Source organism: Lepus europaeus, chromosome 5, assembly GCF_033115175.1.
Source record: "Lepus europaeus isolate LE1 chromosome 5, mLepTim1.pri, whole genome shotgun sequence".
NCBI classification, from domain to species: domain Eukaryota; kingdom Metazoa; phylum Chordata; class Mammalia; order Lagomorpha; family Leporidae; genus Lepus; species Lepus europaeus.
This window is the reverse complement of record NC_084831.1, coordinates 86,629,774-86,654,091: the sequence shown is the minus strand read 5'-3', so window position 1 is coordinate 86,654,091 and position 24,318 is coordinate 86,629,774. Positions and strand designations below refer to the sequence as shown.

The 24,318-nt window shown below is 48.4% G+C and overlaps 1 protein-coding gene and 2 pseudogenes across 1 annotated transcript in view; 2 read left to right on the top strand and 1 right to left on the bottom strand.

Moving 5' to 3' along the window:
• The first annotated feature begins 244 nt into the window (after positions 1-244).
• Positions 245-1,720, top strand: LOC133759142 (elongation factor 1-alpha 1-like; annotated as a pseudogene).
• A 5,403-nt stretch (positions 1,721-7,123) lies between these two features.
• LOC133759141 (glyceraldehyde-3-phosphate dehydrogenase-like) lies at positions 7,124-7,894 on the bottom strand (annotated as a pseudogene).
• Positions 7,895-20,635: 12,741 nt separating this feature from the next.
• DIPK1A (divergent protein kinase domain 1A) overlaps positions 20,636-24,318 on the top strand; it is a 107,455-nt gene continuing 103,772 nt past the window's right edge. The window contains exon 1 of the mRNA XM_062191742.1: positions 20,636-20,745. Coding sequence (XP_062047726.1) covers positions 20,692-20,745 — 54 coding nt within the window. The 5' untranslated portion in view covers positions 20,636-20,691. The remainder of the gene's footprint in view (positions 20,746-24,318) is intronic.

The following is a 24,318-nucleotide window of genomic DNA, read 5'->3' as shown; positions in this document are numbered from 1 at the left end:
GAAGATAGATGTCGTGAAAACCACGGCTAGATGAAGCCTAAAATGGAAACAAGACTCCAATCAACATAATTGTCAGTGGACTCACTCACTCAGACAAGTCCACCACTACTGGCCACGTGGTAGGAGTGACAAAGGAGCCACTGAAAAAGCTGAGAGAGGGACTGCTGACACAGGAAAGGGATCCATCAAGCATGCTTGGGTCTTGGATAAACTAAAAGCCAAACGCGAGCATGATAACACTATTGACATCTCCCCATGGAAATGTGAGACTAGCAAGTATTATGGGACTATTATTAACACCCCAGGAGACTTTATCACAGTCATGATGACAGTCACATCTCAACCTGACTGCTGTCCTGACTGTTGCTTTTGGTACTGGCAAATTTGAACCTGGTACCTCCAAGAATGGGCAGACTCGTGAACACACTGAGTATGAAGCAACTAATTGTCAGCGTTAACGAAATGGACTACAGCAAGGCACATTCAGCAAGAAGTCTTTAGGGAAATCAGCACCTACGTTAAGGAAATTGGTCACAAGCCCAACACAGTAGCATTTGTGCTAAATTCTGATTGGAATGGTGACACCATACCAAAGCCAAGTGCTAAGATGCCTTGGCTCAAGGGACGGAAAGACCCATAAAGATGCCAGTGCCAGTGGAATCACGCAATCTGGAGCTCTGGATTGGGTCATACCACCACTTCATCCAAGCCACAATCCCTGTGTCTGCCCCTCCAGAGGGCTACAAAATGGGTGGTACTGGTACTGCTCCTGTGGGCTGAGTGGACACTGGGGTGTTCCCCCAACCCAGCATTGTGGTCATCTTTGTTCCAGTCAACATCAAAATCTGTTGAAATGCACCATGTAACTCTGAGTGAAGCTCTTCCTGGAGATAGTGTGAGAATGTGTCCATGTGAGAACGTGTTCATCAGTGATGTTTACCATGGCAACATCAGAGATGATAGCAAAAATGACCTGCCCATGGGGCTGGCACTGTGGTGCAGTGGGTAAAAGCCCTGGCCTGAAGCGCCGGCATCCCATATGGGCACCAGTTCTAGTCCTGGCTGCTCCTCTTCTGATCCAGCTCTCTACTATGGCCTGGGAAAGCAGTAGAAGATGGCCCAAGTCTTTGGGCCCCTGCACCTGTGTGGGAGACCCGGAAGAAGCTCCTGGCTCCTGGCTTCGGATTGGCGCAGCTCTGGCCATTGCAGCCGTCTCGAGAGTGAACCAGTGGATGGAAGACCTCTCTCTCTCTGTCTCTACCTCTCGCTGTAATGCTGTCTTTCAAATAAATAAAATAAATCTTTACAAAAACAAAACAAATGCCCTGCCCACAGAGCAGGTGGCCTCACTGCTCTGGTGATCACCCTGGACTGTCCAGGCTGCGCAGTGCAGGCTGCACCCTTATTCTGGACTGTCACACAGCTCACATTGCTTGCAAGGTTGCTGAGCCGAAGGAGAATATCGATTGCTGTTCTGGTAAGAAGCTGGAAGATGGCCCTACATTTCTGAAATCTGGTGCTGCTGCCGTTGTTGATATGGTTCCTGGCAAGTCCGTGTGTGTTGAGAGCTTCTCCGGCTATCCTCCTCTGGCTCCTGTTGCTGTTCGTGATATGAGACACACAGATGCTGTGGATGTCATCAAAGTAGTGGCCTGCTGAGGCTGGCAAGATCACCACGTCTGTCCAGAAATCTCAGAATCCTAATGAACACATTCCTTAACATCAGTCACCTCGGTCTTAATCAGTCAAATAAGTTGTCTCAAATGGCCATTGAAGTTTACTAGCAAAGACTGGTTAATAGCAGCATAACATAAAGCCTTCAGGAAGAAAAAATGTTATGAGGACCATTGTTTGTTGTTGGTGGTGGTGGTGTGTGTGAGTGGCATCTTTTGGTTATTAGTTTATAAAATCAGTACTTTTCCAATGGAAACACCTTGACCAAAAACCTGTCACAGAATTTTAAAATAAGTTTAACGAGGAAAAAAAAAAAATAATTAATCTGTGTGGAAAAGCTCATTTCCCTATAACTAAAAATTGTTTTCGGCCGGCGCTGCGGCTCAATAGGCTAATCCTCCGCCTTGCGGCGCCGGCACACCAGGTTCAAGTCCCGGTCAGGGCACCGATCCTGTCCCGGTTGCCCCTCTTCCAGGCCAGCTCTCTGCTGTGGCCAGGGAGTGCAGTGGAGGATGGCCCAAGTCCTTGGGCCCTGCACCCCATGGGAGACCAGGAGAAGCACCTGGCTCCTGCCATCAGATCAGCGCGGTGCGCCGGCCGCAGCGCACTACCGCGGCGGCCATTGGAGGGTGAACCAACGGCAAAAGGAAGACCTTTCTCTCTGTCTCCCTCCCTCATACGAGTGGTGAAATCATAGTATGCCATTGACAGTTACTGCACACAAAGTCCCTGAGACCATTGCTGTTCAAAAAAAAAAATTGTTTTCACCTCAAACTGCCGTTTTTCTCTAAAGCTTTTGGGAAGTTTTGTTGAAGAAACTGGTTTCCTGTGAATTTCTTCCATAACAATATTAATCACCCACAGTATGATATTTTATAATTTTATTGAAAGATTTATTTATTTATTTGAAAGTCAGAGTTACACAGAGAGAGAAGGAGAGGCAGAGAGAGAGAGGTCTTCCATGCAGTGGTTCACTCCCCAGTTGACCGCAACGGTCGGAGCTGAGCTGATCCAAAGCCAGGAGCCAGGAGCTTCTGAGTCTCCCATGTGGGTGCAGTGGCCCAAGGACTTGGGCCATCTTCTACTGCCTTCCCAGACCATAGCAGAGAGCTGGATGGGAAGTGGAGCAGCCAGGACTTGAACTAACACCCACATAGATGCCAGCACTGCAGGCAGAGGCTTTACCCACCACACCACAGCGCTGGCCCCCTCAGTATGACATTTTAGATGCCTGTTTGGGTCAGGCCTTCTATTCATGTGCAGTGCCTGCTCTATGCTAAGCAGATGTTAAGCACTTTATAACACATAACCTCATTTAATCTTCACACAGGTTAATCACCCATTGACCGAAGATGAAACTGAGACAATAGAGATTTTAAGTAACTTGCCTGTGGTCGCACAGCTAGAAGGTGGTAGAATTAGACTGAGCCAATCTGTCTCCAGTAGTTCATATAGAGTTCCTTAATCACTACCTAGAAAACAAGAGAGGAAACTCAGGAAAAGCTAAGGAATATGCTCCACAAGGACTGTGGATGCTGGGGGGTATTGTCTGCAGTGCTTGGCTCTCAGTGGATTTTATTGAGGGTCATCAGCAAGGAAACATCCGGGTCCTCAAGGCTCTATGTGCCTTTGGAAGGGCCCAGGCGCTTCCTGGGTATGGATGGCCATTCCTGTGCTCCAGAGAACTAGGAGTGTTAGGGCTGGGCATCAGAGGGAAGAGAACACCACAAGTCACCCAGCACACAGTGCTGGGACAGCACTCCCAGGCCACTTTGCATTGCATGATGCCTCTGTTTCCTCTTCTGCAGAGAACGTGACATGTCCTTAGATACCAAATGAAGACAGCAGTGAGACCATATTGTGAAAGATACGAGTGGTGAAATCATAGTATGCCATTGACAGTTACTGCACACAAAGTCCCTGAGCCCATTGCTGGAAGCTTCACATAGTCTCAGTCTCAGGATCACTTCACATCCTCCTACAGCTCATAGCCCACTGCGATAAGGCAGTCCTGTTGCAGCAGAACCCCCCAAACTAGTTGGAGGCATTGCTATAGACGCCCCCAAACTGGGTCTGCTTGCCCAATATACAGAAAGCCAATCACTGACATAGGATGAGGGAGCAAAGTAGGTGTTTATTGCAAAGCAGAGCAAGCAGCCGGGCAGCTATTACTGAATTCCTCGGGCTTCCCAAGGAGTTGGAGGTGAAGGTTCTTGCAGATTGAAATCAGGGCTGAGAGGTGCATGATCAGCTGGAGTCCAAGTTCCTGGTTGGTCAATGGTAGTTGTGGCCTTCCTTTGATTGTTCATGATGCTGTGGTCTTTAGGGAATTTATGATGGCCAGGTGGGCTTCAGTTGGTCTGGGCAGGGGTAGGGGGGAGTGTGAATAGTTAGCTTCTGCCCCAGACCTGGAATTTCCCTGTCTGGATCTGTAATTCCCCTAAACAAGCCCCTGTAGACAATACTAGGCAACAGTGCTTTATGTATTATAGAAGCAAATGACTTGAAAAAAAAAAAAAAAAAAAAAAAGCCGGCGCCGTGGCTTAACAGGCTAATCCTCCGCCTTGCGGCGCCAGCACACCGGGTTCCAGTCCCGGTTGGGGCGCCGGATTCTATCCCAGGCCAGCTCTCTGCTATGGCCCGGGAAGGCAGTGGAGGATGGCCCAAGTCCTTGGGCCCTGCACCCGCATGGGAGACCAGGAGAAGAACCTGGCTCCTAGCTTCGGATCAGCACGATGCACCGGCCACAGCGGCCATTGGAGGGTGAACCAACGGCAAAAAGGAAGACTTTTCTCTCTCTCTCTCTCTCTCACTATCCACTCTGCCTGTCAAAAAAAAAAAAAAAAAGAGAGAGAGAGAGATCTATCTATCTATTTAAAAGGCAGAGTTCCAGAGATAGAGGGAGAGACAGAGATAGAGAGAGGAAGGAAGCGGGGGGGGGGGGGGGGAGGCCTTCCATCTGCTGGTTCACTCCCTAGATGGCTGCAATGGCCAGGGCTGGGTCAGGCTGAAGCCAGGAGCCAGGAGCTTCTCAGGGTCTCCCATGTGGGTGCAGTGGCCCAAACACTTGAGCTCCCTTCCACTGCTTTCCCAGGCATATTAGCAAGGAGCCAGAATGGCTTGAAAGTGGAGCAGTCAGGACTCAAACCAACTCCCATATGGGATGCTGGCACTACAGGCAGTGGCTTTACCCCCTATACCACAATGCCGGCACCACAAATGACTTTTTGAGTCTGGCGATTAGAATCTTGTTGGGCCAGATGTATCACTCCCTCAATCAGTGAATTTCTTTTGATAAAGGACAGGCAAGTACACCTTGGGCTTAGGGAGACAGATGAGACTGGGTCTTGCCTTTACATTATAGGGGTTTGGTCTGAATTTCTTTAACAGCTTCCCTGTGATAGTTCTCATATGCTTATTTCTGACAATGTATATTTTTAAAAAATTATTCATTTATATGAAAGAGTTACAGAGAGAGAGAAGGAGAGGCAGAGAGAAAGAGAAGTCTTCTATATGCTGGTTCACTCTCCAATTGACCACAACTGCCGGAGCTGCGCCGATCCAAAGCCAGGAGCCAGGAGCTTCTTCCAGGTCTTCCACAGTGGGGACAGGGGCCCAAGGACTTGGGCCATCTTCTACTGCTTTCCCAGGCCATAGCAGAAAGCTGGATTGGAAGTGGAGCAGCTGGGACTCGAACTGGCATCCATATGGGAATACTGGCACCGCAGGTGGTGGCTTTACCCCTTATGCCACAGCACTCCACAGCACTGACCCCACAATGTTGTTGTTGTTGTTTTATTTGATAGGTAGAGTTATAGACAATGAGAGAGAGAGAGAGAGAGAAAGGTCTTCCTTCCATTGGTTCACTCCCCAAATGGCTGCTATGGCTGGCACTGCGCCGATCCAAAGCCAGGAGCCAGGTGCTTCTTCCTGGTTTCCCATGTGGGTGCAGGGCCCAAGCACTTGGGCCATCCTCCACTGCCCTCCCAGGCCACAGCAGAGAGCTGGACTGGAAGAGGAGCAACTGGGACTAGAACTGGTGCCCATATGGGATGTCAGTGCCACAGGCAGAGGATTAACCAAGTGGGGGGTGCTGGTCCCCCCACAATGTGTCTTTTAGTTCAACATTTTTATTAGGGAGAATTTCAGTTTCTAGAATTATAGTGTTAAGCCTCAAGCCGGACAGAATCCTAGCACCAAATTATTATAGGCTGATCATTCTTTGTTTGCTTTTTTAATTGACACACAATAATTGCACATATTTCAGCTGTTTATTTTCTTGAAGGATTATTCCAAACAACAGCATTTCTTCAGGGAATATACCAATAAGAATAACAAAATAAATTATCATTCATGACAATCATAATCACATTCATGATTCTGTTTCAGTTTTTGAATATTGCTTTCAAACTAAACACTTTTTTTTTTGGCTTGCTGCCACAGACTTCATTGACAGCACTTGAAAGGTTTAGCTCCCTAAACCCCTCCCTTCTTCAGAGGATCTGAGATGAGCACTGTGAGGACGCAAGAGTCTCAGGGTTAGGGGCCTGAGTGGGGACGGGGACTCCCCAGTGGCTGAGCCCCCTCTCTGCTGATGATCTTGCTGGGGTTGGCAATTGAGTGGACTCTTCCTCCTTGGAGGCCATGTGGAACACAAGGTCTACCACTCTGTTTGCTGCAGTCAAATTCATTTTTATGAAAGGCAACGAGGGACTGGCATTGTGGCATAGCAGGTAAAGCCGCCGCCTGCAGCGCCAGCATCCCATATGGGCAGTTTCAAGTCCCGGCTGCTCCACTTCTGATCCAGCTCTCTGCTATGGCTTTGGAAAGCAGTAGAAGATGGTCCAAGTCCTTGGGCCCTTGCAACAGTGTGGGAGAGCCGGAAAAAGCTCCTGGCTCCTGACTTCAGATCAGCTCAGCTCTGGCTGGTTGCAGCCAACTGGGGAGTGAACCAGTGGATGAAAGACCTCTCTCTCTGCCTCTCTGTAACTCTGCCTTTCAAATTAATAAATAAATCTAAAAAAATAATAAAGGAAGGAAGGAAGGAAGGAAGGAAGGAAGAAAGGAAGGAAGGAAAGAAGGAGACAACCTGGTCTGCAGTGTAATCAAGATCCCTTTAGGGGACCTGCCAGTGTCTGCTTCACTACCTTCTTTTTAAACATTTTAAAAATCAATTGATTTTATTTATTTGAAGGTTGGGGGAGGGGGGAGAGAGTGAGATCTACTGGTTCACTTCCTAAAATGCCTGTAACAGCCAGGGCTGGGCCAGACCAAAGCCAGGAACCAGGAACTCAATCCCAGTCTTCTAGGCAGATGGTATGGACCCAACTACTTGAGCCATTACCTGCAGCTTCCAAGGGTACACATTAGCAGGAAGCTGAATTGGGGGTGGAGCCAGGGCTTGAACCCAGGGACTCCAATATGAGATGAGGGTGTCCCAAATGGCATCTTAACCACTATGGCAAAAGCCTGCCACATTCTTGGAGTCATTATATTTGGCAGCTTTCCCCAGATCGTAGGTCAGATCCACAACTGGCTTGTTGGGGGTGGGCACACGGAAAGTCACTCTAGTGAATTTCCCATTCTGCTCAGAGATGACTTTGCCCACACCCTTGGTGGTGCCAGTAGATTCAGGAGTGATGTTCTGGGCAGCCCCATGGCCATCAAGACACATTTGCAAAGATGAGCCACCTGGAGCCCTCTGAGTGGCAGTGATGGCATGGGCTGATGTTATCAGTGATGCCGAAGTTGTCACAGATGACTTGGTTAGGAGTCTAAGTAGCTTGTGATGCAGAAAGCACTGCTGAAGTTCTTGAGGGAGTTGTCATACTTCTCAAGGTTTACATGCATCACAAACATGGGGCATCAGTAAAGGGGGCAGAGATGATAAACCCTTTGGCTCCACCCTTCAAGTAAGCTCTGGGCTTCTCAATAACGGAGAAGATACCTGTGGACTTCACAACATGTCGTCAGCAGCAACACCCCATTTGGTGTTGGTGGAGAGATGGATTTCCTATTGATGGAAAGCTTCCTGTTCTTGGCTTTGACTGTGCTACTGAACATGCCATAGGGGGAATCTTACTGGGATGTGTAGACCACGTAATTGAGGTCAGTAAAGGGGTCACTGATGGCAACAACATCTACTTTGCCAGAGTTAAAAAGCAGTCCTGGTGATCAGGTGTCCAATATGGTCAAATACGTTTACTTTGACCTCTACCATCTCAGTACTACATGCAAACATGCAGCTGTCTGTCAAATGGGGAGGAGCAGAGAGCCAAAACACCTTTAAAACCTATTCTGGGGGCCGGCTCAGTGAGACCCAGATGAAGCTCCTGGCTTCAACCTGGCCAAGCTCTAGTCATTGCAACCATTTAGGGCATCAATCAGCAGAACGAAGATCCTTCTTTCTCTTCCCTCTCTGTAACTCTGCCTTTTAAACAAATTTTTTAAAAAAGTTTTTAGGGGCTTGTGCTATGGCATAGTGGGTAAAGCTGCTGCCTGCAGTGCTGGCATCCCATTTGGGCACTGGTTTGAGTCCTGGCTGCTCCACTTCCTATCCAGCTCTCTGCTATGGCCTGGGAAAGCAGTAGAAGATGGCCCAAGTTCTTGGGCCCCTGCACCTGCGTGGGAGACCTGGAAGAAGCTCCTGGCTCCTGGCTTCGGATCAGCTCAGCTCCAGCCATCGCAGCTAATTGGGGAGTGAACCAGTGGATGGAAGATCTCCCCCCCCCCCCCGCTCTCTCTGTATAACTCTGACTTTCAAATAAATAAATAAATCTTTTAAAAAAGCCCTATTCTGGGTAGGTGTTTGACTTAGCAGTTAAGATGTCAGGTTAGGACGCTCATACCCCATAGTGGAGTGTCTGGGGAGTCCTAACTCCCTCCTTATTCCAGCTTCCTGCTGATGGACACCTTGGGCAATGGCAAGTGAAGGCTCAAGTAGTTGGGACACTGCCACCCCTGTGAGAGACCCTGGTGGAGTTCCTAGTTCGCAGTTTCAGTCTAGCCCAGCCCCAGCTGTTGCAGACATTTGGAGGAGTGAATCAGCAGGAGGGACTGTGTTCTCTCTGACTGTAGCTCTGTCTGTCTGCTTGCTTCTCAAATAAGCAAGTAAACAATAAATAAATAATAATTTATAAAACACTATTCTATTCTTATACTTTGCATCATCCTGGCAGCCTCATTAATGCATTCATTCTTCCAACAAATATTTATGGATTACCTTCTGTAAGTCAAGTGCTGTGCTAGGTCTTGGGGACATGCAATGAGTTGGGATCTCCCTCCAAGTTCTAATCATCTTTTTTTAAAGCATTGCATTCCAGGTAAAAACCAAGTACACAAATACCTGCCCTACTTCATACTGAACAACATTTATTTTTTTTAAAGATTTTATTTATTTATTTGAGAGACAGAGTTACAGACAGTGAGAAGGACAGACAGAGGGAAAGGTCTTCCATTTACTGGTTCACTGCCCAAAAGGCTAAAGCTGTGCAGATCTGAAGCCAGGAACCAGGAGCTTCCTCTGGGTCTCTCATGCAGATGCAGGGGACCAAGCTTCCGGGCCATCTTCCACTGCTTTCCCAGGCCACAGAAGAGAGCAGGATGGGAAGAGGAGCAGCTGGGTCTAGAACAAGAGCCCATGCATCGCAGGCAGAGGGTTAACCTACTGAGCCACAGCTCCTTTATAACACTTTAGATACGATATGTTCTTTTTTTTTTTTAAAGATATATTTATTTATTTGAAGGTCAGAGTTAGAGAGAGAGAGAGAGAGAGAGAGAGAGAGAGAGAGAGAGATGTCTTCCATCTGCTGGTTCACTCTGCAATTGGCCACAGTTGGCTGCAATGGCCGGAGCTGTGCCAATCTGAAGACAGGAGCCAGGAACTTCTTTCAGGTCACCCACGCAGGTGCAGGGGCCCAAGGACTTGGGCCATCTTCTACTGCTTTCCCAGGCTGTGGCAAAGAGCTAAATAGGAAGTAGAGCAGCTGGGACTCAAACCAGCGCCCATATGGGATGCCAGCACTGCAGGCAGAAGCTTTACAGGCTATGCCACTGTGTTGGCCCCTACAATATGTTCTTTTTCTTTCTTTCTTTCTTTTTTTTTTTTTTTTTTTGGACAGGTAGAGTTAGACAGTGAAAGAGAGAGAGACCAGAAAGGTCTTCCTTTTTTTCCATTGGTTCACCCCAAGTGGCCGCTACGGCCAGCATGTTGCGGCTGCACGCTGCGCCGATCCAAAGCCAGGAGCCAGGTGCTTCCTCCTGGTCTCCCATGCGGGTGCAGGGCCCAAGCACTTGGGCCATCCTCCACTGCACTCCCGGGCTACAGCAGAGAGCTGGCCTGGAAGAGGGGCAACTGGGACAGAATCCGGTGCCCCGACCGGGACTAGAACCCGGGGTGCCGGCACTGCAGGTGGAGGATTAGCCTATTGAGCCGCGGCGCCGACCCCCTACAATATGTTCTTAATATTTGGTGGTGGTGAGTGAAAAATTTGAGAATCATTTTTTATTCTAATATCCAATGTGCCTTTTTGTGGAAGATAAAAAAGAGAGAGCCCTGCCTCTCATTTCAGTCTGGATTGTCACAATATATTATTTTTCAAGGGGTACAAATTCAGTCACCATCTTACCTGTACCACCTAGAGCCCTATGAAGGTGAATGTAGGCTACATCATATGTAAAAAAACTCACTTGTTTGTTATCTGAGAAATTTCAGGTAAAGCATGGGTTGTTAGAATCGCTAATTCAGAAATTAACCTCCTCCCTGTATCCTTTTCCTGGGTGCCTCTTGCTTCGCATTCCAAAGCTTCCCAGTGTCTTCTTTCCTGAGTCACTTGCTCTGACTTCACTTCAGAGTCACAAGGTCAGATGTCTCCAGGGGCCAGATGGAAAAGCTGGTAAATGCTGAGGGCTGGAGCAGGAAAACAAGAGAATGAGAGGGATGATGGCCGACTGCAGGGTGCAGGCTCCACACAGAGGGGGCCACACCAGCCCAGCTGCTGTGTGAATGAAAGGCGGGGTTGTCTGGTCTTCTAATTTTTAAAAGGGCCAGAAATCTGAATGTTTATATAAAATGCCCCAATTTGTAAATGTTGGACTAGTCAAATGAAACATAGAAGGTATAGTTCCAAAGTTCATGGAAAATGGAATTAAAAGATAAGTTTGTTATGGTGCAAAAGATGTTTGGAAATCCATGCATAGTTTTTTCAAAATGTGCATTTTTTATGAATCTTTTGAAGACCTCTTGTATGCATAGATTTCGGTTTTCTTTTGCACCAAAGTAAACCTATTTTAAAATTCTATTTTCCATGATCTTTTTGAAGTACCCTTGTATCTGCCTAGGGCTGCCCATAGCAGCAACCTGTACTTGTCTCAATATTGAATTCAAAGCCCTTTAAGCGTCATAGATTTCTGACATGACTTTGAAGAATCTGAGTTGAGTTCTGTGATCTAACCCAACTATCAAGGCAAAAGGGAAAAGAATTCTTATCAGGCCTGTGATTTGATATTGGTCTCTTAGGATTTTTTTCATTAGTCTGATAGATTTTCATTCTGCAGTTTTAAAAACATAATTGATTTATAAAAATAATTTTCTCTTTATTTTTGTTTAAAAGGTAGGGAGGGCCAGCGCCGTGGCTCAACAAGCTAATCCTCCACCTAGTGGCGCTGGCACACGGGGTTCTAGTCCTGGTCGGGGCACCGGATTCTGTCCCGGTTGCTCCAGGCCAGCTCTCTGCTATGGCCCGGGAGTGCAGTGGAGGATGGCCCAGGTCCTTGGGTCCTGCACCCCATGGGAGACCAGGAGAAGCACCTGGCTCCTGCCTTTGGAACACCGTGGTGCGCTGGTCACAGCGTGACGGCCACGGCAGCCATTAGAGGGTGAACCAACAGCAAAGGAAGACCTTTCTCTCTGTCTCTCTCTCTCTCACTGTCCACTCTGCCTGTCAAAAATTAAAAAAAAAAAAAAAAAAAAAAAAAGGTAGGGAGACAGAGATCTTCTATTTGCTGGCTTACTCCTCAAATGCCTGCAATGGCAGGGGCTGGGCCAAGGGGAGCCAGGAAGTCAATCCAGGACTTCCACACTGGGTGGCAGGGACCTAAGTATTTGAGCCAACATCTGCTGTCTCCCAGGGAATATATTAGTGGGAAGCTGGAATTGGAAGCAGAGCCAGACCCAGGCACTCCAATATGGGATGTGGGTGACCCAACCAGTGTCTTAACACTGAGCCAAAAGCCCTCCCCAGTAATTCACTTTTTATGTAAGAAAGAGAGAATGAAATACATATTCAACTTAATACTACATACTCAATTTTGTTTTTTTTTTTTTAATAGAGAGAAAGAATAGCACAGAAAGGGTACATTTAAAATTTAATGAGCATTCATGGTGGGGAGGGGTAGAGTAAGGTGGAAAAGCATGGACTGTATGAATAGGACTTCTCAACATATACTTTCAATTTAGTTTTTTTTATTATTATTTTGTATTTGATATAGTTGGGCAGTGAGAGAGAAAGACAGAGAGAAAGGTCTTCCTTCCTTTGGTTTACACCCAAATGGCCACTATGGCCAGAGCTACGCCGATCCAAAGCCAGGAGCCAGGTGCTTCTTCCTGGTCTCTCACGTGTGTGCAAGGGCCCAAGCACTTGGGCCATCCTCCACTGCCTTCCCAGGCCACAGTAGAGAGCTGGACTGGAAGAGGAGCCACTGGGACTAGAACCCAGCACCCATATGGGATGCCAGCACCGCAGGTGGAGGATTAACCAAGTGAGCCACAGCACCGGCCCCTCAATTTAGTTTTAATTTTTGAAGCTGGTGAGAGTATTGTGTATTTAAAAATTAAAACAGGGCACAGGAATTTAGTCTAGCAGTCAAGAGATGTGCATCTTACATTGTAGAACCTGGGTTAGATTCTTAGCTCTGGTTCCTGATTCCAGCTTCCTGCTAACACAAATCCAGGAAGGCAACCATAACAGCTCAAGTACTTGAGTTGCTGCCACCCATGTGGGAGACCCTGATTGGTTCCTGGCTCCTGTCTTTGTCCTGGCCCAACCCTGGACATCGTGGACATTTGGAGAGTGAACCAGTGGATGAAAGCTGACTCTGCCTCTGAGTTATTCTGTCGCTCTTCCTCTCAAATAAATAAATAAATAAATAATTTGAAAATACTAAAATAAATAATGTTGGGGCTGTGTTGTAGTACAGTGGGTTAAGCCACTGTTTGTGAGACCAGCATCTCATATTGGAGTGCCAGCTGGAATCCCAGAGGCTCTGCTTTCAATCCAGCTCCTTGTTAATGAGCCAGGGAAGGTACCAGAAGATGGCCCAAGTACTTGAGTCCCTGCTACCCACATGGGAGGCCAGGTTAAAGTTCCTGGCACCTGGCTTCAGCCTAGCCCAGCCCTAGTTGTTGTGGTCATTTGAAGAGTAAACCAGTGGGTGGAAGATCTTGTGCTCTCTCTAACACTCTACCTTTCAAATAAGCAAATATATCATTTAAAAAATTAAAAATTAGCCAGCGCTGTGGTGCAGCAGGTTAACGCCCTGGCCTGAAGCGCTGGCATCCCATATGGGCGCCGGTTTGAGACCCAGCTGCTCCACTTCCAATCCAGCTCTCTGCTATGGCCTGGGAAAGCAGTAGAGGATGGCCCAAGTCCTTGGGCCCCTGCACCTGCGTGGGAGACTCAGAGGAAGCTCCTGGCTCCTGGCTTTGGATCAGCGCAGCTCTGGCCATTGCAGCCATGTAGGAAGTGAACCAACGGAAGGAAGACCTCTCCTTCTCTCTCTCTGCCTCTCCTCTCTCTGTGTAACTCTGACTTTCAAGTAAATAAATAAATTAATTAATTAATTAAAAATTAAAGGGTTGCTTATTTATTTGAAAGGCAGAATAGACAGAGAGACAGAGAGACACAGAAAGCCACTGAATGAGAGAGCGTTCTGTACACTGATTCACTCCCCAAAGGCCTGCAACAGCTAGGGGTCAAAGCCAGGAGTCAGGAATTCCATGTAGGTCTCCCACATGGATGGCAGGAGCCCCAGTAATTGGGCCATTATCTGTTCCCTCCTAGGTGCATTAACAAGAAGTAGGATCAGAAATGGAGGAGCCAGGATTTGATCCAGTCACTCTAATATGGAGCAGCAGCTTAACTGACGGCACCACAATGCCTGCCCTCACAGTTTTGTCTTTAAATGCCAATATTTACACATAAAACTGGAAATTACTTGCTTTACAACTGTTAAATTTGTTATACAAATTTTGGATGTTGATATAAAACATTAGGAAAGGGATGCAAGCATTTTTCAAAGTTGTTTTGGGTATATGCAAATTAAAACGTTCAAAGATGGTGCTGGCATTTTTGTGCGCTGGGTTAAGTCACCGCATGCATGCGTGCAATGCCAGCATCTCATATGAATGCTGGGTTGAGTCCCAGCAGCTCCACTTCTGATGCAGCTCCAGCTCCCTGCTAATGCACCTAGGAAAAGCAGTAGAAGATGGTCCAATTGCTTGGGGCCCTGCCATCCACAAGGGAGACCAGGATGGCGTTCCTGGCTCCTGGCTTTGTACCTGGCCCAGTCCCAGTAGTTATGGTCATTTGGGGAGTGAACCAGTGGCTGGAAGATCTCTGTCTCTCTGTTTCTGTCTCTGTAATTCTGCCTTTCAAATAAATAATTTTTTTAAGTTCAAAGGCCACTGATTTTTATTCTCCTATATTTAAAACCACTGGAGTCATTCTTTTGTCTCTGAAAAGCCAAAGTTACATTATACCTGATGACGAAGAGGACCCAAATTAGCACCTCCACATGTAGATGTTTCTGGGTTAGCTGGCTGTTACTTAGAAGAACAGAAACTTTTGAGTTCTACAAGGATGAGCACTAGAACAGGTGGCTTTAGATTTCAGTAAAGTAAGTCCCTTGAATGACATGAAGAATGGCAGGGCCTCTGTAGTCCCCAGTTTGCCACAGGCCAACCTGCTTGGACCCACCTTTGGACTACCCAAGCACATTTAAAGACAAAATGCAAGTCTAGTGGTACAAGGTTCCCAGCATGGACCCCGGGGGTCTGCAGTAGCCCCAGGTGTCTCCCTCAGGGTCCTGAGGCATGTGATGAGAAGGGAATAAATCAAAGTTTGAAATGAAAATGATCTAAACTACCTTTCCCCTTTCAAATAAAATATGAATGACATTCAGTCTGTGTTGACTGTAAACAGAAAGTGAATGCTACTTCTTCCCACTTTGTCCTTGTTATCCTTGCTTACATGAGTTACCAGAGAAACTCCAGAGTCCAGGTCACCCCTGGTCTCCTGTGTGCTAACCCACCCAAAGCTCTTCACAGCACTTATTCCAAACTCTTTTTTCCTACTCCCCAATTTCCAAGGCTTTCCCACTGTGCCCTCAGGCCACCACCAGCAAAATCCTCTATGCTCTCGTTAGGTAGGAAGTCAGATATGAGCTTATGTGTGTGTGACAAAGGCCTAAAGAAAAGACATCTATGTCCAGCATATGCATCTGCATCTCAAAGTCATCCCAATAATGTTTCAGGGGCAGCCCGGTGTTTGCATCCTGCCCTGCCCCTTCTACCCGATAACCCGCCCCGCCAGGTGGGGGTCCCCGCCCCTTCTGCCTGGCAATCTCCCACAATCTCCCAGGTGCAGCCCAGTATCTGCATTTCAAACACCCTGCTCCAGGTCTGGATTCTCCAGGGGGTCTTGCTCACCCTTCCTCTAAACCCAGGACGGCGCCAGCTAGGCTTCCTCCTGTCTGATACCTTCAAGGAAAAACTCAGATAGGAGCTTCTTAATATTTACATCCATAAAATCCTTTGTTTCCAGAGGAGATGTGTGAAGACAAAGACCCATCTCCTTAATCCCCGGTCTCAACCGGACTGGGCGCTCAGCTCTCTGCCTCTCTGCTGAGCCGCCCGCCTGGCCTGCCCAGGTGTAATCTCTCCACTCAACCATGTAACCTCGCTCCTCCCCCTAGTCTGAGTGACCAGGTGCTCTCTCAAGTCCTGTCTGGAGAGGTGCCCATCCATTCTTACGGGTGTCCTTTTCCCTGATAAACTTTGTTACTTTACTGTCCACTACTCTGTCTCACGCCTGAATTCTTTCTTGCATGAAGACAAGAACCTTGCCATTCTCCAGTAACACCCTCAATCTCTTCTCTGAGTATCGCCTTCACCCTCTTGTTCTAATGCCACTCTGCTCATCATGGTGGATGCTGTGGTCCCTGCAGTCTTCCCAGAGCCCTCACACCCCTGGACTTGGAGCAGAAGGGAGTTCCTTCTTGCTCGTCACTGTTTCTTTCAGGGTATTCTCTCTCATTTCTAAGTTCAGTATTTTCTTTATTTTTTATTTTATTTTATTTTATTTTTTAATTTTTTGACAGGCAGAGTGGACAGTGAGAGAGAGAGATAGAGAGAAAGGTCTTCCTTTTTGCCGTTGGTTCACCCTCCAATCAGCCGGCACACCGCGCTGATCCGAAGGCAGGAGCCAGGTGCTTCTCCTGGTCTCCCATGGGGTGCAGGGCCCAAGGACCTGGGCCATCCTCCACTGCACTCCCGGGCCACAGCAGAGAGCTGGCCTGGAAGAGGGGCAACAGGGACAGAATCGGTGCCCCGACCGGGACTAGAACCCAGGGTGCCGGCGCCGCAAGGCGGAGGATTAGTCTATTGAGCTGCGGCGCTGGCCAGTATTTTCTTTAAAAAAAAAAAAAAAAATCATGCCCTCTGATGTCACCTTCATCATTGTCATAGTCACATATTTACAAATCGCTCTTTTTTCTTGAGGAGTTTAGTTTTTGCTACTGGCATCAACCCTGAGCACCCTTCCTTCCTAAGTCTAGTTGTTCTCAATATTGCCATATGTAATCCCCAGGATTCTCTACCCTTGACTCTCTTCCAGTGATCCTGCATTTCACACCCCTCGGTCACCCACTGTCAGGGTCACATCCCATCCTAGACTTCATCACTCCTCTGGAATCTCAATTTTCTTCATCCTGCTCTAATGACAACATTGTTGTGTTCATTCTGCAGAAGCAGGGTGGACTCTTCTATCTAAAATTTGGTTTGGATGTCAAAACTGATGGTGCTACACATGCAGCAAGAGAGTAAGAAAAGGTTTGGTGCTGACTTCATGAGGCTTTCTAGGGAGAACAGGGCAGGCGCCCAACCAGTCAAAAAAGGGCTTAAGGGAACAGGGAAAGGAGATTACTTTAGGGTTTCATGGTGGTTGGGGGTTGGGACTTCTGCATCAGGGCTGTTTTAACTGTTTGCCCAGGGGTAGGACATGGGGAGACAGGCATCATAGGGCTTGAAAGCTGCCAGCAAGTATACAAAAAGGGAGTCAGATTCTTTATTATGCACGATCTATCTTTCCAAACCATTCTCTCTTTTCCCTTAACTCCTACAATCCCTCAACCCCACAATTCACCAACACTATCATCTTTTTGTAACCATAACAAATACCATCTCCCTTTCTTTTCACGTGCTAACAAAAATTGACTACTACACTTGTAACTTACCTGTGGTCAGTCTTGGGTCTCACGCTGATTGTCCAAGAATTTAAGGGCCTATTGTCTTTCCTGACCCTCCACAACTACCCTTTCTCCTTGAAAAATCACCCTACTAGCTTCAAAGTGGGGAAGAACACATTTGGAACCCCAGAGTCTGCCTTCCTCTGGTGGCCACTCTGATAACCTTACTGGCTCCCTGCATCAATTTCTCATCTCCTGTGTAGTTAGTTACAGCTGAGCATTCAGGAGCCCAGGGCTAACTCTGGAACAGTCATGTTTCCCCTGTTTTTAATGTCTCCATATCTACTCTTCCCTTTTCACGTATTTCCAATGCCATGGTGAATCCTATCACTCCCTTGCTTATATTCTCAACTTCCTCACTTTCCTCTCCTTGCTTATTCCCTTGGTAAAATCTGACTAAATAGAATTCTCAGCCTACTCTCTGAGCCTGCATCCCGGCAGTTGATTATTGCTGAGAAAAAAAGCACAGTCACACCGACTTGTCCCACTTGAATTCATGGCCGTGAACTCAAGTGGCCTCTTAATGACAGTCGGCAGCACATAATTTTTTTCTGGCCTACTCATCTTCCCATTCTCCAAGATGACTATTTCACACTTTCTCGTTGCTCCTCAAACCTCCATTAATCTTTCCCACCTCCTCTCAGCTGGTAAGTACTTCCTACATTTCTAACAAAAGGAAAACAACCAGAATAGAACTTCTGATCCCTGCCCACCTGCCTGCCTGTTCCATGGATGGACAGTCTGTGCTCCCGACTACAGGTGATTCTTTCTCTTCTCTGCTAGATTCCAAACATTTTTCTCCTCGGAAGAACACCACTCCAGCAATTCAGCCTTCTTGCTCCTACATTAATTTTTCCTTCCTTTCTGGATCATTCCTATCAGAAATGAACATTACTCCCACATTTTAAAAAAAATCTACTTTTGACTCCACTTTCCCACCAGCTACTGTCCCATTGAGGACTGCTCACTGTAGGATAGCATTAGCCATTTCTTAAACTCACTGCAGTTGCTCCACTGAAATGTTAAGAATGGCCATGTCCAAAAAATGAAAGATCTCTGTGAGTGAGATCCCAGCGGAAAGAACGGGCCATCAAAGAAGGAGGTACCTTTCTCTGAAGGGAGGAGAGAACTTCCACTCTGACTATGGCCTTGTCTAAATAAGGTCAGAGTTTGCGAACTCAAGAGGCTTCCATAGCCTTGGCAGCTCATGATAAGAACCTCGGGTGATTACTGATGTCATAAATCGACTCACGTAACAACGTGAGTCACTGTGCACCTACTCCCCATGTAGGATCTCTGTCCTTAATGTGTTGTACTATACGAATTAACAGTAAAACTAGTATTCAAACAGTACGTTATACTTTGTGTGTCTTTGTGGGTGCAGTCTGTTGAAATCTTTACTTAGTATATACTACATTGATCTTCTGTATATAAAGAGAATTATAATTAAAAATGAATCTTAATGAAGAATGGGATGGGAGAGGGAGGAGATGGGATGGTTTGCGGGTGGGAGGGTAGTTACTGGTGGGGGGGAACCGCTATAATCCAAAAGTTGTACTTTCAAAATTTATAGTTATTAAATAAAAAAATGGCCACGTGTCACTAATCCAGTGGTGAATTCTGAAGCCTCACTCACGCACAAGTACTTCACCTGCCTGTCAGGGCCGCACTCACTGCTCCTGTTCAGACTCATTTGCTGACTCACTCACTTCACTCCCCTTAAAGTCACATTTTAGGGCTTCATCCTTGGTTTCCTTCTATTTACAGTCACTCGCTTGGTGGTCTTATCCAGTCTCATGGCGTTAAATCCTAGCTAAATGCTGACATCTTTCCTGTCTCCCCCAACTTGGCCCACTCTGCTTAAACCCAGACTCCAGGACACAACTGCCTGTTCAAGCTCTGCACTTGGATTTTTAACGGATAATTCAAATGCAACACGTTCTGACTTTGCCCCTCAAACCTCCTCTACCTGTAGCCTTCTTGCCATTCCCATAACCCTTAGCAGCTCTCTTACTCTATTTGATTTCCTTATTGATTGCATTTATTATTTATTATTGCCTCCCTCTCTCCCACCCGAAAAACATAATGTCACCACGGCAGGGATTTTTGTTTTGTTCACAGATATAACTCAAGTTGAAATGTGGGTACTCCACACACGCAGTGAATGAATGAATGAATGAATGCAGTTGGATGCATCCTTAGCTTACCCAGAAATTACCGAAGTCTCTTAACCCAAACAAAAATCAATGAAAACTGTTTATCCGCAAGCAATAAAACACCCTCGAAGTTAAAAACCTGTGCGTGTGCGTGGGTGGGAGGAAGGTATAGACAGGAAGGTAGCCCTTCAGAGACGAACAGCACCAGGAGGCGTCTGTAAAACCCATGGTGTGAGTGGGTCAAGCTCTGCTTCTGGGGAACCCACTCCTCACAGCAGGCCTTCTAAACGGCCACCTCAGCTATGCAGAAGTGCCCACGGCAGAGTGGACACGCGGGGTGCGCCGCAGCGACACCCGCACTGAGGCCGCCCGGATCAACAGCTGTTCTCCACTACGATCACTCTTTTTCTTTCCCTTATTTGGACCTCACAGTCAAGAGAGCCACCACACCCTGCCGCCTTCAGTGGCCCTGGTGCCACGTCCCAGGGCTCTCGCCTTCAGGACTGACTGAATTCAATCATTTTCTTCCCCTTTGAATCAGGGTTCCTGGGTGGGGCCAGGAAAACCCCGAAGCTCTCTTGAAACAACATAAACCCAAAAAAGCCGGAATTTTTTTTTTTTTTTTTTACAAAAGTACACACACACACATACACACACACAAAAGTTAAAGGCCATTTAGAGGCGAACAGGACGGGGTGCGGGGCGAGGCGAGGTCAGCAGAGGGGGCGCCCTGGCCGCAGTGCCCGTCGCCAGCCGCTGCGCGCCGGCTAGGTCCCCGGTCCCCGGTTCCCGGGGAAGCAGCCCAGACAGGTCCGGACCCAGGAGCGAGAGTCCCGCGGCGGGGCGGGCGCGGGGGCGGGGGCGGGACGCGCGGCCGAGCAGGGGCGAAGCCGGGACGCTCGGAGGGTGGGCGCCCCGGGCCGCCGCCGCCGCCGCCCCTCAGCCTGCCCCTCGCGCCACACCGCGGCTTCCGCGGCGCCCCCTCCCTCCTCCGCGCTCCTCCCCTTTAAGCGCGAGGCGCCGCTGGATTTGTGTCGGCGGAAGCGAGGTGCGACTCCCCTTTATGGAGGAGTCGGCTGCGGCGGCTCTCTCAGCGGCGGCGGCGGCCCGGCAGGCACAAGCCGGAGACCGCGCCTCGGGCCCCCAGCCGCCGCCGCCGCCGCCGTCCCCGCAGCCAGGCCCGGCGGGAGCGCGCAGCTCGGCGCGGCGGGGGCGGGGGCGGAGGAGGGGGCGGGCCCGGCCGGGCCGGGGGCGGAGAGGCGGGAGGGGGCGGGGAGCGCGGCCGGCGGCGCTCGGGTCCGCCTCTGACTGCGGCGCGGCGGGGCGATGTGTGATTACCATGGCGAGGAGTCTCTGTCCGGGGGCCTGGCTGAGGAAACCCTGTTACCTCCAGGTAGGCCGGCGGCGGCCCCGCCACCCTCCCGCGCCGCGCCGCACTCTCCGCGCGGTCCTGTCCGCGGGCCGGCGCCCGCCCCGCAGCCCGCTGCCCCCTGCCGTCCGGCACCTGGCGGCGCCCTCTCCGCGCCCGCCCCGGCGCCGCAGCCCCCGCCGGGCGGAGCTGCCCGCGCTCCCACCGCGGCCCCGGCCTCCCGCGCCTCGGCCGGCGGGGCCGGGCGCCCAGGTGCTGCCGCCCGGGAGCCCGGGACGTGACCCGGCTGCGATCCCGCGCCCCGGCGCTGTCCGCTCGCAGCCTGGGACGTGCGGCCGTCGTCCCTGCCCGGCTCCCGCGGTGCTCCCCTCCCCCGAGGGCCCCGCAGCGCGCCTGTTCCGGACTCGGCGTCTCGGGTCTCCGGCCCCGGGGTGGGTCATCCATCCATGTTTTAGGAAACGTGACAGTTTGTCACAGCGGCCGCCGCACGCCCCCGGGAAGCGGCGTGAGCGGAGCCCCTCGGTTCGGTCTTCCCATCGCATCGGTGGTTTAAATGGGAGGTGGGGATGGGAAACCCGAGCCCGGAGGGTGGGTGTTTGCGTTGGAGGAGGAGCGGGGGGCAGTGGCTGGGGTTGCGGGTTGCACGGACCCCAGCCACACAAATTCAGGTCTCGGTCGTGTCGTGTGAACCGATCGCGTGTTGATGTTTCCCGAATCCCGTTCCACCTTCTGTTCCGCCGCCAGCCTGCGCCCTCGAACCCTGCTGCTGGCTTCAGGTACTGTTTGGTCACCAGGGGGACCTCGCAGACGGCGTGAGCGGCCGAGCGCTGCTCCCTCGCCGCGGTGCAAAAAAAAAAAAAAACAAAAAAAAAACAAACTACAAATCCGTGCGGGGTGTCTGCCTGGAGGGGCCGGGGATCCTGCACCGCCTACGCGGAGACGTGGAGAGACTGCGTTAGTTTATTTGTGGGTCGCCTGGTGCTCTTAGAAATGCTGAAAAAAGTGGTGAAGGGGCCTCCTGGGGCAGTGAATCTTGATGTCCTTTTGAAAAGCGCGTGTGTGATTCATTACCCTGCGGTGAGTGATGTGCTGCGAATTGGAAACATGGTTTGACAGCCCGTGGTCATCAGGGTGCGGAAAGGAAACTTCGCGTCCACAGTGTTTGCAAGCAGCGCCACCACTAGTAATTGAGCCTGGAGTAACAGTATCATCGAGCTGGAATTCCTCTCAGGCCAGGAACCTCTTTCCTGACCCCCCAAAATTAATTTCGTGGAATATATAAAATATTTTTCCTAAAATTACCTGACTGTGCTTGGTTTTGGGAAATTTGGTCATAGACCTTATTTTAGACTTTGATTTTTTAGGGGGCTATAAATAGTCTCCAGAAATGAGGCTGGAACTTTTTTTTTTGATACTGTAGCACCAGAGCTTTCAGATCGGATGAGTTAAGATTAATTTTACAAATAGTTGTACTTCCACCAACGGCAAACATTCGGCATTTCTTTCTGAATTTGCACATTACTATTACCCAGTGAAGGTAAACTCGGAATTTTCAGCATTTCAAAAGTATTTGGGTCATAGTGATATTTTACTGGGTCATTTCTATATGAAATAATTATCAAATAGGAACACCATGGGTTATAGTGTATTTGAGAGGGAAAAAAATGATCCCAAACCTGGGAACTAGAATCCCAGAGGACTGATATTTTAAACATCATCTTGATATCAAGGTGAATTCTCTTTGTGAATTTTCTTTCTAGCTGTCCCCCACCATGCTGTTTCAAGTTAACCATTTTTTTTTTTAAAGTGGCTTCAAGTTACTGTTGTCACACCTTCCATTCCCTATTGCCTAAATATCTCACCTGCTTTTTTACATTTCCTCTACCACTAGAGGAACTTCAGACTTCAACTTCAAAAACAAAAATATTTCAACTGAAACTGCTATTCAGCTAGTTTCTCAGCCACAGAGGTTTGAATTAATAAAGCACTCCTTTTCTGATTTTTCTTGAGATAAAATCATGTTTCTTTGGAAATAGCATGAGGAATGAGAGTAGTTCTGAATTCTGTTCACATTTGGGCATCTGATTCTTTATGACCTTAAACAATTAATTACTTTTTGGTTTTAGATTTTCCATATCATTAAATGGTGATTTTAATTCTTAGCTAAGTACACAGCATGAATGTACTCCTGGATAAGCTAGATGGAGTTAAATAAATCTATTTTGTGACAATTTTGGTACCTTTTATTTTTATTTTTTTGCTATTTTATTCATGAATGCATTTTCGTTTTACTTGAGAGAGAGAAAATCTTCTATCTGCTGTTTATTCCCCAAATGCCTGCAACAGCCAGGGCAGAACCAAGCTGAAGCCAGGTGCTTGGAACTCCATTTGAGTCTCCCATATGAGCAGCAGAGACCCAGATACTTGAGCCATCGTCTGCTGCCTCCCAGGATGTGTGTTAGCTGGAAGCTGGATCAGAAGGGACGGAGTGGGGCCTGGAACCAGGCAGTCTGATATGGGATGTAGGTCTCTGACACAGTGATGGAAGCGTAGCACCAAGTAGCTGCCCCTTTCAGTGCATTTTTAATAGAAAAGCATGCGATGTCAATGGTAAGTCAACGCAGGCAAATACATTGAATCCTTTCCATCCCACCTCTGTTATTTCTTGAGCATTTATTGATTAGGTGCTTGTGATTACTTATTTTGTTGACTCATCCATTTACTTGATATATATTTGTCAGATGGCTGTCACATGCTCTAGACTGTGTGAGGTGGGCATGGGGATTCTCTTCGAGTTAAGCAGACACCTTAGTGATCCTTAAGGAACTTAAGGGTCTAGTTGGAGAAAGAGACAGTAATCAGGTAATCTCAGGAATATGTAGTGACAACAGTAAGTGCTATGAAGTAAAGAGAATGAGCAAAAGACTGCCTGAGAAGAGAGAAGAGTTGTTCTCTTTTAAAAATATTTTACTATGGAAATGTTTACACATGCATAAAATGAAGGAATAAAGAGCTCTCATGTACCCATCACATGCCCTTGGTAATTATCAGGGGTGGGCGTTTGGTATAGTGGTGAAGTTTCTACTCTGGATGCCTGTCTCATATGGAATGCCTGGGTTTGAGTCCCAGCTCTGCTGTCTGTTCCAGCTTCCTGCTAGTGTGCACCCTGGGGGCAGCAGGTGATGACTCAAGCACTTGGATCCTTGCCACCCACATGGAGATCTGGATTGAGTTCCTGGCTCCTGGCTTCAGCCTGGCAGTCCTGGCTATTGTAGGCATTTGAAGAGGTCTCTGTCTTTCTTTCAAATAAAATAAATATTTTAAAACCTGTTAAAAGTATTTTGTTTGATTTCCCTTCCCCAACACCTGCTTCCAACCAGAGTATTTTTTTTTTTTTTGACAGGCAGAATGGACAGTGAGAGAGAGACAGAAAGGTCTTCCTTTTCCCTTGGTTCACCCTCCAATGGCCGCTGGGGTAGGCGCGCTGCGGCCAGCGCACTGCGCTGATCCGATGGCAGGAGCCAGGTGCTTCTCCTGGTCTCCCATGGGGTGCAGGGCTCAAGTACTTGGGCCATCCTCCACTGCACTCCCTGGCCA